Here is a 16,352-nt window from a genome sequence, read left to right on the forward strand (position 1 = left end):
TGTAAGATATTATGGGTTTCCATTTGGAATTACACTGCGCAAAAAAATTAACGCACATTCTGAAAATCTCAATTTTAATGAAAGTTAACTCTACATTGACTTTATAACTTATTTTTTATGTTCCCTCGGGAAGGTTTTGAACGAAACAAGACACATTAAATGGAAGAAAAATTCAGGATTTCACCGAATCTTATGTGGAAGAAGAGAAATGAACAATTTTCAAAATACTGAAATGTTGATAAGTGATTCAATACTTGGTATTTCCACCCCTTGCGTTAATGACAGCTCGACAACGACGGTTCATACTCAAAATGAGTGATCTTAAAATGTTCTGATGTAATCCTTCCCAGATTTCTCCGAGTTGGATTCCTAAGTCATTAAGAGTAGCTGGATGATTTTCTGACTTCTCAGCCTTCTATTGAGGTTGTCCCAAACCTGCTCAAACGGATTGAGATCTGGATTTCTTGCTGGCCATTCCATTCGAGAGACTTCAACCTCTTCAAGGTACTCCTGAACGATGCGCGCACGATGGGGTCTGGCATTATCGTCCATAAAAATGAAATTTTCACCATTGTATGGGGCAAATGGCACTACATGCTCTTCAAGAATGTTCCTTATATACTTATCAGCATTCATAGCTCCATTATCAACGACCACTGAGTCTGTGCGAGCAGTCAAAGATATTCCACCCCATACCATAATCGATCCTCCCCCGAAACCAGTAGTATTCAGGAAATTGCACTGAGCATATCTTTCATGTGGACGTCTGTATACAAGGGAACGTCGATCACAATGGTAGAGGCAGAATCTAGACTCATCTGTGAAGAGAACTCTTTCCCAATCGGCCTCTTCCCAATGGATATGCTCTCTCGCAAAATCCAAACGCGCCCTTCGATGGGCTGGGGTAAGAGCTGGGTCTCTTGCCGCGACACGAGGCCTTAAATCATATTCTCTGAGGCGATTTCTTATTGTCTGAGTGCTAATTTGCACCTCATGAGTTTGCTCAAGCTGAATTTGAACGTCTCAACGAAGAAACTCTCAAGTAACGTTCTTGAATGGCAGTTGTTACCCGTGTGTTACCTGTACTGGTCCTCGGACATTCATACCTGCCTCCCTGAATCGCTGCAACATCCTGGACACACTTGTATGAGAAACTCCAAACCTTTCTGCAATTCTTGTGTATGTCCACCCTTCTTCTCGCAAAACTACCGCTTGGGCACATTCCTCTTGGGTCAAATTGCGTGTTTCGCGTTGCATAGCGATCGAGTGTAGAAAATCAAACGAAAGAAAACCTATTGATCACTAGAATTGATCGAGAAAAACTGATTTTAGAATGGAGCCAATACATTCAAAATCTGATAATATCATCTTTTTTTATTCCTGCTGGGAAAAAACATCTGTATTGAAGAAAACCGTTGAAAGTGGATAACATATGCATGCATAATTCTGATAAAAATAATTATCATTGAGAACATCTTCAGTTGTAGAATAAATTCGAGATTTCCATAATGTGCGTTAATTGTTTTGCGCAGTGTAGTTACTGAACACCTGTGTAAAGACTAGCCACGATTTGGTCTAATTCAGTTGGCCATACCTATTTATTGTTGACCTCTGATTTCTTGATAAAAATACACCATTTCAAAACTCTTGTTTTTATTCAATAACAAATAAAAAGTTTATACAGGTATTTCAATAAAATTCATACAGGACTGCGGAAGAAAATTCTAATGATAAATTCAACAAAAAGTATCACTGTATTAGTTGTGACCAATCAAACAATTTCCGAGTAAAAACATTCCAAAAAAAAATAAGAACCAGAAAACATTAATAGAATGAAGATCACTAACCGAATGACAATAACACATATCAGTAAAATTTCAGGAATGAAAAAGTATAACAATATAATATAATTACAATAATTATAAAATTCTTTTATCCAAAAATGCAAACTAGTATTCAAAAAAAACATATTTAAGGGTTGTCCTTCAGAACACCCTTCAGAATCGAACTAGAATTTCTATGCTGCGGAAAGTCCGAGAAAGTTGGCAAAACGATTTCGTTAAGAACTATCGGCGTTGGAGATGTTCTGGCACTACTGGCAGAAGTGGACGACGTTTCGCTACTATTACCTTGAGGAAGAAGACTGGGAATCACCCTAGGCTTGGATTCGTTCTCCAGAAAATGTACAAAAGCCCTGGACAACGACTCGTTCGGAGGAACGTCGTCCGCCATCGGAGAAAGCAGAGATTTCAGCCAGGTATTTTGATGATCCTGGTTGAGGTTGACCTTCTTGTGTTCCTGCTCGTTGAAATCGAGAACGGTGGCTATGATTTTCAAAATCTGCCTCTGGTCCTTGTTCAGGTTCTTGTTGGACGTGACGAAACCTATGACGAGGTTCTTGACGAGAGACTTGTCCACTTTACCGTCAGTTTGGCTAGTCACCGCCTTGAGTTCTTCTTCCTTATGGTGCAGCTTTTCAGTAAGGACTGAAACTGTACAATTCATTATTAAGTAAATTAGACAAGAATAAGAAACTGTTCTGAATGTATCCGAACAATCAATAGCTCGTGTATAGGTTATTATTTTTTAAACCGCGACAGTATTTCAACTATAACTTTTTATTTCAGCTCATTACATGCATAAAATAGATGATCTTAAACACCTATTTTCATTCCAAGTGTACTGAGAAAGTATCTGGATATCTACTTAATTTTCAGAAAAATAAGATATTCTTGAATGGAAATTAAACGAAATAATCGGAAATGAGATACAAATAAAAATAAAAACTAAAAATAAAATCATACAAACTCTTTTTTGTGTGTGTATGTGGGTGTTGAGTATCTAGCCAGAATGTGAGAGTTACCCAGGAACCGATATGGTAAAAGAAACCAGTACCTGAAGTAATACTCACACTCTGTACCTTCTGAAATGCAACATGCTTTTGTTATCCATGCGCTGAAAATCAAAACTGTTGGAAATAAGTCAGTTGACCAAATAAGATAAAAAACCTGGTTAGAAGATGAGAGAAAACGACGAAGATTTGTGAAACCGGGTATAAGCGTGGCAGAGTTAACCACAAAAAAGTTCATTTTTTCAATATAACACTCTGTAATAGATCATTTATTAGATGAGATGCAAAAATCTTCATCTAACAATATTTCACACTATACCTAAATCTGAAGATTTTAGAGAAGTTTAACGAAAAGAATTAAAATCTCAAGATCTTTAGGTTTGGCTATGAAGAAGTTCAAATAAACCATAGTTACAATTTTGCGAAGAAAACAAAACTTAATAAAATATGTGCTGTTCGATTTGGAATAACAAAGTTTGCCTCAACTTCAGGTATAACCGGAAGTACCACATGGGGAAGAGTATATTTTGGTATAATAGTTCCCAGGCATTCAAATTTTGAGAAAAAAATAATATTATTCGGTTCTTTAGATATAGTCTATAGTGTAAACTTTACTTGGAACACCCTGTATTCTATCATATAACGATAAAACAGATTTTATCAATATTCTTTCAGATATAACACTAATTATCCGGCAACGTCTTCATCGTTTTCTCTGAATTAATAAAATAATATATAAAACAAAGCGAACACATCAAACATAAATTAAAATCAACGAAAGAAAACGAAAACGGTGGGAGAAAGGCAACTTTATTTTCCGTATCTCATTCAGTAATCTGAGTATCTAAACAACTCACAGTTACCAAATGAGATTTGGAAAACAGAGTCAAGCGTGCAGAAAAGTATGTGAAAATGTACCTACTTACAGCTGTTCATAAAATATTTATAAACGATAAGTCTAATCAGCATATTATGCTCGGAATGAACAGAACTTAAGAGTAAAGATAATTTTTAGTGGAAAATACAGTACTATAACAGATACAATAGTAAAATGTTTCCCCAAACGAAAACAATGCATTTTTAATTTTTTTGAAAAACATCGAAAGTGGAAAAAAAGTCGACATAAATTTTGTTCATATTTTATTATTATTTCAAGATGATGAGTTGCAGTGTGTTATGGCAGTGTGCATTATTTTGGATGAATGTGAATTATTCGATATAAATATGTAGATATGCATAATAAATGAGAAAAAATACTTTCACATTCTTCCTAAAATATTATAATCTCTCTGCGTGCATTTGAGAAGCATTCAATTTTCACAATCTAGTACGAATTCACAGCAGTAAACGATCAACGACATACGTTACAACATATAGTTTGTAAAAAAGCCACACGAAAATAGGTATGCAAAACTCAAAAAAAAAATTAATACAAAATGTCAGAAGTTGATACAGTTAATTGTGATAATATCGGCTGACAATCCGGGATGCCAAAAACCCAGAATTACCAGCTGATATTTCACAAATAACCATAAAAATTATCGTCAGTAACAATAATAAAAAATCAGGAGATTAAACAAACCTATTAGTACAATGAAGGATATTACGTAGCTCAAACAACAGAAAGTCAATGGGTACGAACATTCTGGTAACTACAAGAATAATGTGAGAGTTGGCCAACTTCCCAATTATTGTTATTTGTTAAGTGATATTTGATAATTGGCCGAATAAAAACTGTCAATGAAAAATACGGACATTTGTTAAATTATTGGTTACTCTGAATTCATATAATTATTCAGACTTTTTATTTTTTTATTATTTTTATTTTTTGATTATTATTATCACCAGTAAAACTAATATTATTTATTATTTTTGCTACTTTTTCTCGTATTTTCGATAGTTATCGTTAATTTTTTTCTTATAATTTGCTCATATGTAAGATGATGGAGTAGGCTCTAGCGTATTAGCTATAACAATTCTTGTAGAACTCACTAGTAGGTACCAGTAATGGCCGACGAGTAAAGTGATGATGAGTCAACCATTTCCAATCTTATGGGATAACCAAAATTAACAATATTTTCTCAGCTTTGCCTTTTATTATTAAAAAGTATTCTCTACTACCTCTTACATGATTTCTGACATGTAGAGGATTGCCATTAAAATTTTTTTTGATAGAGGCTATAGCGCAAGGGGGTGAGTGCCAAAACGTAATTATTTTCCCACTTTATACTTTAGAAAGATAATTAATTTTTTTTATACCTCTTTATTAAAACCCACCCTGTACTTATTTTTGGTCATGAAACTAGTCGAAGAATTTTAAAGACAGGCTAAATAAATATTCTGTATATTCAAATACCATAAATTGCTTCCACCATAATTCAACTAATACAATCATTTTTATCAGTAAATGGGACAAATTAAAAAAGACATTTCGAAGAAGTTGCCTTAGGTATAATTCTAGACTTTAGGATGATATCGAAAGTTCCTTTCCGTCTGTCCGATTCGCTAAGTCTACAGGAACGTAGAATTGATTTTCCGCAATTAATTCCTTATCAGTAATAAAAGGTCAAGTTTCAATTCAGAATCGAATAGAATTTTCAGCCAAATATGTTATATTTTACATCCAGTTTCATGAGCAATTTCAAACGCTCTTTAATTTTAAAACCAATTTAAATTTCTCCTTTTCGTAGTTAGAATTTCAAATATTTCGGAGGAATCCAGAATCGATAACCAGGTTGAGTTACGCCTAGGCCATAGAGAATACATTTTCTAACATGCATAACATCATCAACTGTACATACCCTCCTCCTTTAGTGTTGAAACTTGGTTCTTAGACATCTCCAATTGATCCGTTAAGCGCAAAGCAGCCTGTAATCCTTGCTTGCTCTCCTTTATCTGGTTCTCCAAAGTTGTTATTTCTTTCCTCAAATCTTCTTGGATTTGTTGCTCGTGTTTAACCTGCCTTCTAATGCGCTCTGTTTCCCTAACAACATCTGCTTCTTTATCTGAAAACAGGGTAGATAAGAATTGATGAGACATTGAAGCTTCTGGCAAAGATTTTGAAAGTTGAAGGTCCAGAATTGAACTGGACTGAGTTGTAACCCCAACAAAGTCATCTTTTTGTAACTTGAGTCAAAAAAATTTCATACCTCTCTGAAACTGTTCCAACACCAATTGCAGATTCGTGAGTGCAGCTTCTTTAACGTTGTTCTCATCTTCTAGATCCAACATCCTCTTACAGAATTCATCCCTCTGTGACGTCATCGATTGTAACTGTTGCGTGAGGGATTCGTTCTGTTGGTTGGCTCTGATGCTCACCGATGTATAAGTGTTGCTCCAGTCTTTCTCTCGTTTTTCCACCTCGTTCAATCTTGCCTGGAAGAAAAAATATCCTGCTACACTAATTTCTCAGGTTAAGATAAAAGATCAAACATAAATCTAGCAGTAAAAATACAAGATTGCACACATTTAGAAGACTAGCGTCCAGTCTCATAATCTAATCCCTTAAGGCTTAAAGCGTCCTTTAGTATCGTTATTAGCAGGGTTAAAGAAAGCTTTAAAATTGAATGGAAATGTTGAAATATTGTAACAAATACTTACTCTAATATCGCCAAGTAGCTATAATACAGGGTGACGTCTACAAGATGTTTTGGGAGGACTAGAGGACATATTGAGCTTAAAATTTGTACCTACCAATGTGTTGTGTACTGGAATATTCTCATAAAGGAGCAACTTCCGGTTATATCAGAAACAAAAACTATTTTCTTATTTCAAATGCCACATCCAGTTTTCTATGGCACCACAAGAGAAACTATTCGATCAAAATTTGAAAAATGTGCCATACTATACAGGGCGAATCTTTGATTCGTACAATTCGAACAAATATTTTAACGGTAGATTCTTGAGGTCAAAAGAAACACTTTTGTCTATACCATTTTAAATTTTTACAATGAGCTGTGTCACCCCTGGAAAAACATAATTACCTTCAGATTAACCCTCTAAATCTATGAGACTACACATCTGTGGACGTGTGTTGTATTCAGCCAAAGTACGCAATTTTTCAAATTTCACAGATACTTTTTGATTTTTGAACATCAAATTACTCGAAAACGGCGCATTATACAAGAAAATATGAAGAATACTTTTATTTTACAAAACGTTCAAATATTTATTAGATAGCGTCCAACATTGCGCAAAAAAATTAACGCACATTATGGAAATCTCAAATTTATTCTACAACTGAAGGTGCTCTCAATGATAATTATTTTTATCAGAATTATGCAGCATATGTTATCCACTTTCAACGGTTTTCTTCAATACAGATGTTTTTTCCCACCAGGAATAAAAAAAAGATATTATCAGATTTTGAATGTATTGGCTCAGTTGTTCTCGATCAATTCTAGTGATCAATAGTTTTTCTTTCACTTGATTTTCTACACTCGATCGCTATGCAACTCGAAACACGCAATTTGACCCAAGAGGAATGTGCTCAAGCGGTAGTTTTGCGAGAAGAAGGGTGGACATACACAAGAATTGCAGAAAGGTTTGGAGTTTCCCATACAAGTGTGTCCAGAATGTTGCAGCGATTCAGGGAGACAGGTATGAATGTCCGAAGACCAGGACAGGGTAGACCACGGGTAACAACTGCCATTCAAGAACGTTACTTGAGAGTTTCTTCGTTGAGACAACGGTTTGCAACCGCTCGCCTCCTTCAAATTCAGCTTGGGCAAACTCATGAGGTGCAAATTGGCACTCAGACAATAAGAAATCGCCTCAGAGAATATGATTTAAGGCCTCGTGTCGCGGCAAGAGGCCCAGCTCTTACCCCAGCCCATCGAAGGGCGCGTTTGGATTTTGCGAGAGAGCATATCCATTGGGAAGAGGCCGATTGGGAAAGAGTTCTCTTCACAGATGAGTCTAGATTCTGCCTCTACCATTGTGATCGACGTTCCCTTGTATAGAGACGTCCACATGAAAGATATGCTCAGTGCAATTTCCTGAATACTACTGGTTTCGGGGGAGGATCGATTATGGTATGGGGTGGAATATCTTTGACTGCTCGCACAGACCTAGTGATCGTTGATTATGGAGCTATGAATGCTGATAAGTATATAAGGAACATTCTTGAAGAGCATGTAGTGCCATTTGCCCCATACATTGGTGAAAATTTCATTTTTATGGACGATAATGCCAGACCCCATCGTGCGCGCATCGTTCAGGAGTATCTTGGAGAGGTTGAAGTCTCTCGAATGGAATGGCCAGCAAGAAGTCCAGATCTCAATCCGATTGAGCAGGTTTGTGACAACCTCAATAGAAGGCTGAGAAGTTCAGAAAATCATCCAGCTACTCTTAATGACTTAGGAATCCGACTCGGAAAAATCTGGGAAGGATTAGATCAGAACATTTTAAGATCACTCATTTTGAGTATGAACCGTCGTTGCCGAGCTGTAATTAACGCAAGTGGTGGAAATACCAAGTATTAAATCACTTATCAGCATTTCAGTATTTTGAAAATTGTTCATTTCTCTTCTTTCACTTAAAATTCGGTGAAATCCTGAATTTTTCTTCCATTTAATGTGTCTTGTTTCGTTCGAAACCTTCCCGAGTGAACATAAAAATAAGTTATAAAGTCAATGTAGAGTTAACTTTCATTAAAATTGAGATTTTCAGAATGTGCGTTAATTTTTTTGCGCAGTGTAGTTTCAAAAGTTGGGATCTTTGAATTTCTGGTATTTTTACGTAATGGTACGTAATGGTCACAATGAGAAAACTGGAAGACGTGGCTGATATCTTATGTTCGAAAAAGATTAATCAAATAAATGAAAAACTATATTCCGAAATTCATTCCATTCTATATAGATGTTTTTGAGAAATTAAAATAACACTTTTTATGGTTTTCCAACAGCCTGTATCTTTTAAACCGAGCCGATTCGGAAAAAATGGTAGAGGAAAAAATTGTTTGTTTTGGCCGCAAGAATCTACTGTTAAAATATTTGTAAGAGTCAACGACTCTCCCTGTATGAAGGAATCGATTCAACAGTGTGTGAGATATAATGGGTTCCCATTTGGAATTATTTAGTTTGATTTGCCGGAATTTACAAAAAATCTCATTACAAATAATCCAAACAAAAATTTGTCTGGAAAATATAGGTTTTTCTGTCAAATTTTTTTATAACCTACTTTTTATAGTCATTCGAAGAAATGCGGTACATAGCAATGTAATATTCTTTGCAAAATTCCTAATAAATCGACAATCGTTGAATCAATGCTATGTATAGCACATTGTGAAAATTATCATTGAGTGGGCTCTCTTATAATGCCATAAAATACCTGGTGTGCTATTTGAAGTAAGAAGGTAGTATGCTCTATACAGTATAAATGTAAGTAAGTCGCTCTTCCATTCCCTTGGTAAAAATTTTCAGCTAAATATTGCCTGTTATTCTCCAAAGACTTCCAGTGTCAATCACCCTGTATTTACTGATATGCCACAATTACAAAAAGATGCAACAGGCACTCGAATCATTCATAAAAACCCACTCACTTGTAGCAATGCAATTTGTTGCTCCGACTGCAGCAGCTCCTGCGTGTAGTGTTCTTCAACTTCCATCAGATGACCTTGAAGCCTCTCCAGTTTCTTGGACAGAGCCGCCTCCTTCTCCGACGACGTCAACTTTTCGTTCTCCACCCTCTGCTGTTCGTCCAGCATGCTCTGGGCCAGTACGTCGCATTTCTGCCTCAGGAAGGCGATCTGATCCCTCAGCTTCTCGATCTCTTCCTCCTTGACTCTGAGAGTCTCTGGGTGGCATGAGTTTCGTTTCAACTCGTCGATTTCCTTCTCTATCTGCATGTTTTTTTCCGTCTCTCGCCTAAGGATCTCGGACAATCGTTGTACTTCTGCGTGATACGTTAGAGCTTCTTGGTGTTTAGTCTGTACGATCTCTACCAGTTCGTTTCTTGATGCCATGAGGTTTTGTAACTCTTTCTGTGCATCGTCACTTTCAGGTTTGTTTTTGTATGTGTTTAATTCCGAGGTTAAATTCCTGTTCTCTTTCTCCAGGTTTTCTAATCGTTCTTTCAGGGTGTTTGTGAACTCTGCTGCTTTCGAAATATCCAATTGTGCTCCTTCGTCCAAAACCCTTCCATCACTTAATGAATAGAACACATCCTTGAGCAATTCGTTGTCACGTCTACAAGTTTCCAACTCTTCCTTCAGTGACTCAACCTCTGAAGCATTTTCCTCAACACTTTTTTCCATAGCAGTTTTTTGAATCATTAAATCTTCCACCTGGCATCTCAATTTTTCCTTATCTTTCTCGAATTCACTTTTCTCAAGTTCGTATTTCTCTACAAGCTCTCTTATTTTTTCCATCGAATCTTCGCTTTCTTTCTTAGCGATACACAGTTCATTTTTCGTTAATTCAAGTTCTTCATCCGTTTTTGACCCCTCTTCCCTCACAGATTTCAGATTTTCATTTTCGCAAAGCAAGAGATCTATTCTAGCCTTGTGTTTTTCTATTTCTTCGCTCAGAGTTTCAAGATTTACATTCATTTCGCTGAACTGATATTCTGTGGTCTCGTAGTCGAGCCTCATTTTATCGATGACTACCCTGCAATTATCCCTCTCACTTTCTGCAGCATGAAGCTTGCTCTTGAGTTCTTCGATAGTGCCTTGGAGGTTTTTATTTTCTTCCTCAAGTTTGTGCAGTTTTTGAGTATTTTCTTCAGATGAACTCTCTTCACCATTTACTCCTTTCCCGCAGTTTCCAGCTAACATACTTTCTAACTCTGAAATTCTTGCGGAATCTATCTCCAGTTGTTTTTCGAGAGAAGCAACGTTATCTTCGTTGGATTCAAATATAGTCTGTAGTCCATTTTCTTTCAACTCCTCTAGTTTACTGATGAGGAGCTCGTTGTTCTTCATCAACTGTGAACATTCGTCTTCAGCATCGGCGAGTTCTTTAGATTTTCTCGAAAGTTCTTGCTCTAACATTTCAGAATCACGTAATAATCTACCGATTTCTTCTTCCTTCTCGTTCTGTAGATGAACTTTGCTTTGATTAGTCTCCTGAAGTTCATTTTCTAAACTGGCTACTTTAAGTTTCAGCTGGTGCGAAACTGATTTGGTCAGCGATTCTAGATCATCAGGCAACGTTTTCTGATCGTCTAAATATTCTTTGAAATTTTCTCTCAGTGTATGAGAAAACTGTGAAGTAACTTCTTTTACAGTTTCTTTGTTTTTACTATCCAATAATGTAATTTTATGTTTGAGTTCTGATAACTCTACCATCAAATCCGAAATTTGTTTTTCGTAACGTTGTTCAATGGCTTCTTCGCTTTCATATTTTAAATTCTTCAGTTCTCTATTAATATCCTGAAGATCGATGTAGTTTTTCTCCAAATCATCCTTTTCTTTCTTCACCCCACACAGCTCATGCGTGATTTCATCTTTTTCTACTTCCTTAATTTTCAACTGTTCCAAATAATTGGATATCTCTTTTTCCTTATCTTTTCTCAGTGTTTCCAGCTCGTTTCTAAGTTCAATAATTTGATCTTGTTGTTCTTTCACAAGAGCATCCTCTTTCTTCAATATACTAGTTTCTTCTACAAATTCACCCCCTGCTAATAAGTCTGCTGTTTCCACCAATATATTTTCTTTGTTGTCTTTATTTTTATTTTCTAGTTTAAGATTCTGCAATTCGTTTTTGAGCTGTGCTATCTCGTTTTCGTATTGCTCGAATATTTTATCGTTGTCTTTCGATGTTTTCATTTCGGAAGTTGTTTGAAGGGCTATTTTCAAAGCTTTGTTCTCCATCTGTAGCTCCTGAATAGATGAGGCCATGGAAGCTAGGTGTGTCTCGGAATCTGTCAGATTTTCTGAATTATTCCTTGCCGATTCCAAACTGGCGATTGTGGTTTTCAATTCCGAATTTTCTTCCTCTAAAAGTTTGCATTTCTCTAAAATATTACTCTTTTCGTTTTTGAGGGAATCTTGAGATCTTAATTCTTCGCACTTATTCTTCAGTTCGTTGATCTTTTTCTTATATCCGTTTTCTGCCAGGGCTAATTTGTTATACTTCATGTTTAGTATCTCATATTTCTCAGTAACATTTTCCAATTCGTCGCTCAACTTGTTTTTCATTTTAACAAGTTGCTCTGTGTTTTGTTGGTGATTCTGATCAAGCTGGTCCAAATTCGTGACGAGATCTCGGTTTTCATTCTGCAATTCCTCGATTTTCTTCTTCAGGTTGGTAATAGTTTCGTCGGTTTTAAGTTGGTCGGTTTTGGACTCCACCGCGGACCATGTCCAAGGGTCTTCTGTGCTGTAATCATTGCCACGTGCCTGAAACAAAAATTCATCACTGGAATTATTGCATTCAACAGGAAAGAAGAAAAAAATCTGAGAAATTGAGAATATTTTTCACCGATCATACTACTGTCGATAAAACGCGATATTTTTCTTAGGCTCTGTTTGAAATTATAATACTAATTAGAAATTTTAGCTTTAGGAGCCTAATCGGACAAAAATGATAAAGGAAAAAAGTGTTTTTTTTTTACCTTAAGAATATACTGTTAAAATATTTGTACGAGTCAAAGACACACCTTGTATATCCCGCTCCAAACAAAATTGCCTGTCCCTTTGTTTTTTGTGCAATTATTTTTATGGAGTCGTATGGGGTAGAATGTTTTGTTTATAATATTTCATAATTCATTACGATAATTATGTGTGTAAGATTCTAACCTATGAAAAAAGCAGGGTTTATTCTTGAATAGTGAAGTTAAGCTCCTTCCGTTGTTTTCAGTAGTATCTTAAAGATATTCCACGTTATGAAAGCATTTTAATAACCGGCATAATATGGCGGTCGATTCGATAAGAAATACGATAATTTTAATGTAGATAAGTCCTTTGTGTGCGAGTGAATGAACAATTGCCTACAAGGAAGTTATGCGTTATTAAGGTAGAATAATATATTCTGCCATCGTTCGTTAGGTACTTTATAACTCTATAAACGAAATAGGAACATACGAACTGGGTTCCAGATAACGTGAATTCGATAAATTTCTGCTTGACGAAAGGTGAAATTCATAATATTCGTATAAAGGATTGTTCTCGAGGAGCACAAACTTCACGTGGACAAATATAAGTAGACGAATTTTTGAGAAATACTTATACAGAAGGTTTCCAATAAGTACTCGGCATAAAATCTTTAGTTTTCACATCATTTGAAATATCTAACTATATATACTAAGCAAGTAAAGTTTCAATATCTGTCTAAACAGCATCTGTACCGTAGATTCGGGTAACTTGGGACAATTACCCCCCTTGCAGATTTCTTTGTTTCTTACCATTTATGAGTGAAGGGACAAACTTATAAGATTGTGTAGCGCCTTTTCGGTTAGTTTAACAATTAATTTCTGTTGAGTTTGCCGTGACCAGAGCGTTTGAATTGACAGGAAAAATTAACGAATTCAGGAGAGTAAAAGCGCGTTTTTTATGGCCCTTATACTTTCTAGTGTCCTGTACATGTGTTCCACTTTGTGCATGTGTATTTTTTTTTCTGGATACGTGGGATATTGGTATATTAGATATGTGATGAAACAAGGTTGTTTACAAATCGAACGGCAACACGGATCTCATTCATTTATTTTGTTGTTTCATAGGGTGACTTGGGACAATGCCGAATAGATACATGCTGCGCATTGGCAGCAGGAAATATGCCGATTTTTCGCAGGATATTATTATTTACGTTATTTCCACAAAGAAATCACCAAAGATTGAAAGAAATCAAAGTTCCCTTGTTTTGTTTAGTTTTTTTTTACATTTGAGTTGCAATATATTTACTTCCGCTGTAACAGGGGTTTATCATTTAATTTCCTAACCGAATTTCAACTATATAATCACAAATTCTAATTTTTCAAAACTATACACCGTCCTAAGTCACTTTTTCCATTTGAGAGTAAGGAAATCAGTGGATTTCAACTTGTGTCCCAAGCCTCCCAAATCGGTGGGTGATTTGGGACAAGTATATATATTTTTTTCTAATTTATATCCGAATTCTGAAGAATGGTATATATCCTAATCAATAGTCTGAGTCATTAAGCATATTTGAACCTCTTTCTCACATGAAAATAGGTCACCGTTCTTGAAATATGACAAGTTGAATTTCAAAATCCAAGTCACCCGAATCTACCGGTATCTACAGTTTCTATACAGAGTGATTCTTTGAGTCGTACAAATATTTCAACAGTAGATTCTTGAGGTCAAAAGAAACACTTTTTTCCTTTACTATTTTTCGAATCGGCTCGGTTTAAAAGATACAGGCTGTTGAAAAACCATTAAAAAAAATATTATCTCATAAACGGTTTCATCGAATGGAATGAATTTCGGTATATATTTTTTCATTTACTTGATGAATCTTTTTCGAACACAAGATATCACCCACGTCTTCCAGTTTTCTGATTATGACCATTACGTACCATAAAATACCAAAAATTCGAAGAACCCAACTCATGAAACTAAGTTGGAGTGTTGGACGCTATGTAATGAATATTTGGACAGTTTGTAAAATGAAAGTATTAAGTATTCTTCATATTTTCTTGTATAAGGCGCCGTTTTCGAGTAATTTGATGTTCAAAAATTAAAAATTGATGTGTAGTTTCACAGATTTAGCTAGTTAACCCACCCCTATTTTTCCTGGAGGTGGCACAGTTCATTTCGAAAACTAAAAATGCTCAAGAATCTACTGTTAAAATATTTGTATGAGTCAAAGACTCACCCTGTACAGGGAATCGATTTTTGAAAGAGGCCAATCTCGAGAAAGATTTTTTTTTGTTTTATACTTATAATCCATTTTAATATAGGTCGTTTCATTTTGGTTTTCCACTAAACGAAACCTCGAGGTCAAATGGTGTTTTAGTAGTTAAAGTAGTAAAAGTTTTTGATCTCGACCAGTTAAAAATGATGAAAGGTACTTGGAAATAATAAATCAATCTCCGGAATAAGCAGAGCTTTCCTCCACTAATCGAAATTAAAAAAAAAAATCGATGAATGAGGCTTACCGTCAGAAAAAAGTTCTCGAAATAGCAAAATGGATTTTCATCGAACGAACACACACCAAGTTTTTCTCACAAGAGTCTCATCGGCCTTCCAACACTGCGTTCGCTAGATTAATAAATACTACACGATGAAAGTTAAAAGGGTAAGAACGTACTAACATAAATAATCCTAGATCACCAGAACTTGACGTACTCTGGTTTCCTGTGACCCCTATGCTACCATGTGAGTCGGTCATGAATAGTAAAGCTTGGTAGTATTTCAGTCAAGTACCCCCATCATAATTACCAGGTTCTTCGACTTACACCTTTCAATTCGAAATTTGGGAGAGCACAGTTGATAGTAAAATGGGTGGGCCACCGATAAGGTGATTCTGAGATTCGTGACTTGAATTATAAAAAATTTTGGGTAAAATGTGAAATGAGGCTTTTGACCAAAAGAAAAATAGAGGTGGAAGCACTGGTGTTTCGAAGAGAAGGATATAAACTGCGCAAAAAAATTAACGCACATTATGGAAATCTCAAATTTATTCTACAACTGAAGGTGTTCTCAATGATAATTATTTTTATCAGATTTATGCATGCATATGTTATCCACTTTCAACGGTTTTCTTCAATACAGATGTTTTTTCCCAGCAGGAATAAAAAAAGATGATATTATCAGATTTTGAATGTATTGACTCCATTCTAAAATCAGTTGTTCTCGATCAATTCGAGTGATCAATAGTTTTTCTTTCGTTTGATTTTCTACACTCGATCGCTATGCAACGCGAAACACGCAATTTGACCCAAGAGGAATGTGCCCAAACGGTAGTTTTGTGAGAAGAAGGGTGGACATACACAAGAATTGCAGAAAGGTTTGGAGTTTCCCATAAAAGTGTGTCCAGAATGTTGCAGCGATTCAGGGAGACAGGTATGAATGTCCGAAGACCAGGACAGGGTAGACCACGGGTAACAACTGCCATTCAAGAACGTTACTTGAGAGTTTCTTCGTCGAGACAACGGTTTGCAACCGCTCGCCTCCTTCAAATTCAGCTTGAGCAAACTCTTGAGGTGCAAATTAGCACTCAGACAATAAGAAATCGCCTCAGAGAATATGATTTTAGGCCTCGTGTCGCGGCAAGAGGCCCAGCTCTTACCCCAGCCCATCGAAGGGCGCGTTTGGATTTTGCGAGAGAGCATATTCATTGGGAAGAGGCCGATTGGGAAAGAGTTCTCTTCACAGATAAGTCTAGATTCTGCCTCTACCATTGTGATCGACGTTCCTTTGTATACAGACGTCCACATGAAAGATATGCTCAGTGCAATTTCCTGAATACTACTGGTTTTGGGGGAGGATCGGTTAATGTATAGGGTGGAATATCTTTGACTGCTCGCACAGACCTAGTGCTCGTTGATAATGGAGCTATAAATGCTGATAAGTATATAATGAACATTCTTGAAAAGCATG

The 16,352-nt window shown here is 36.0% G+C and overlaps 1 protein-coding gene across 2 annotated transcripts in view; it reads right to left on the reverse strand.

The window, feature by feature from the left end:
* Positions 1-1,966: 1,966 nt before the first annotated feature.
* Positions 1,967-16,352, reverse strand: part of LOC123320787 (thyroid receptor-interacting protein 11-like) — a 36,734-nt gene continuing 22,348 nt past the window's right edge. For both annotated transcript variants that reach the window (XM_044908223.1, XM_044908226.1), the window contains 4 exons: positions 9,393-12,191; positions 6,001-6,226; positions 5,653-5,856; positions 1,967-2,492 (listed from right to left, as the gene is read on the reverse strand). In XM_044908223.1, coding sequence (XP_044764158.1) covers positions 1,972-2,492; positions 5,653-5,856; positions 6,001-6,226; positions 9,393-12,191 — 3,750 coding nt within the window. In that variant the 3' untranslated portion in view covers positions 1,967-1,971. The remainder of the gene's footprint in view (positions 2,493-5,652; positions 5,857-6,000; positions 6,227-9,392; positions 12,192-16,352) is intronic.

This window comes from Coccinella septempunctata, chromosome 1, assembly GCF_907165205.1.
Source record: "Coccinella septempunctata chromosome 1, icCocSept1.1, whole genome shotgun sequence".
Taxonomy (NCBI): domain Eukaryota; kingdom Metazoa; phylum Arthropoda; class Insecta; order Coleoptera; family Coccinellidae; genus Coccinella; species Coccinella septempunctata.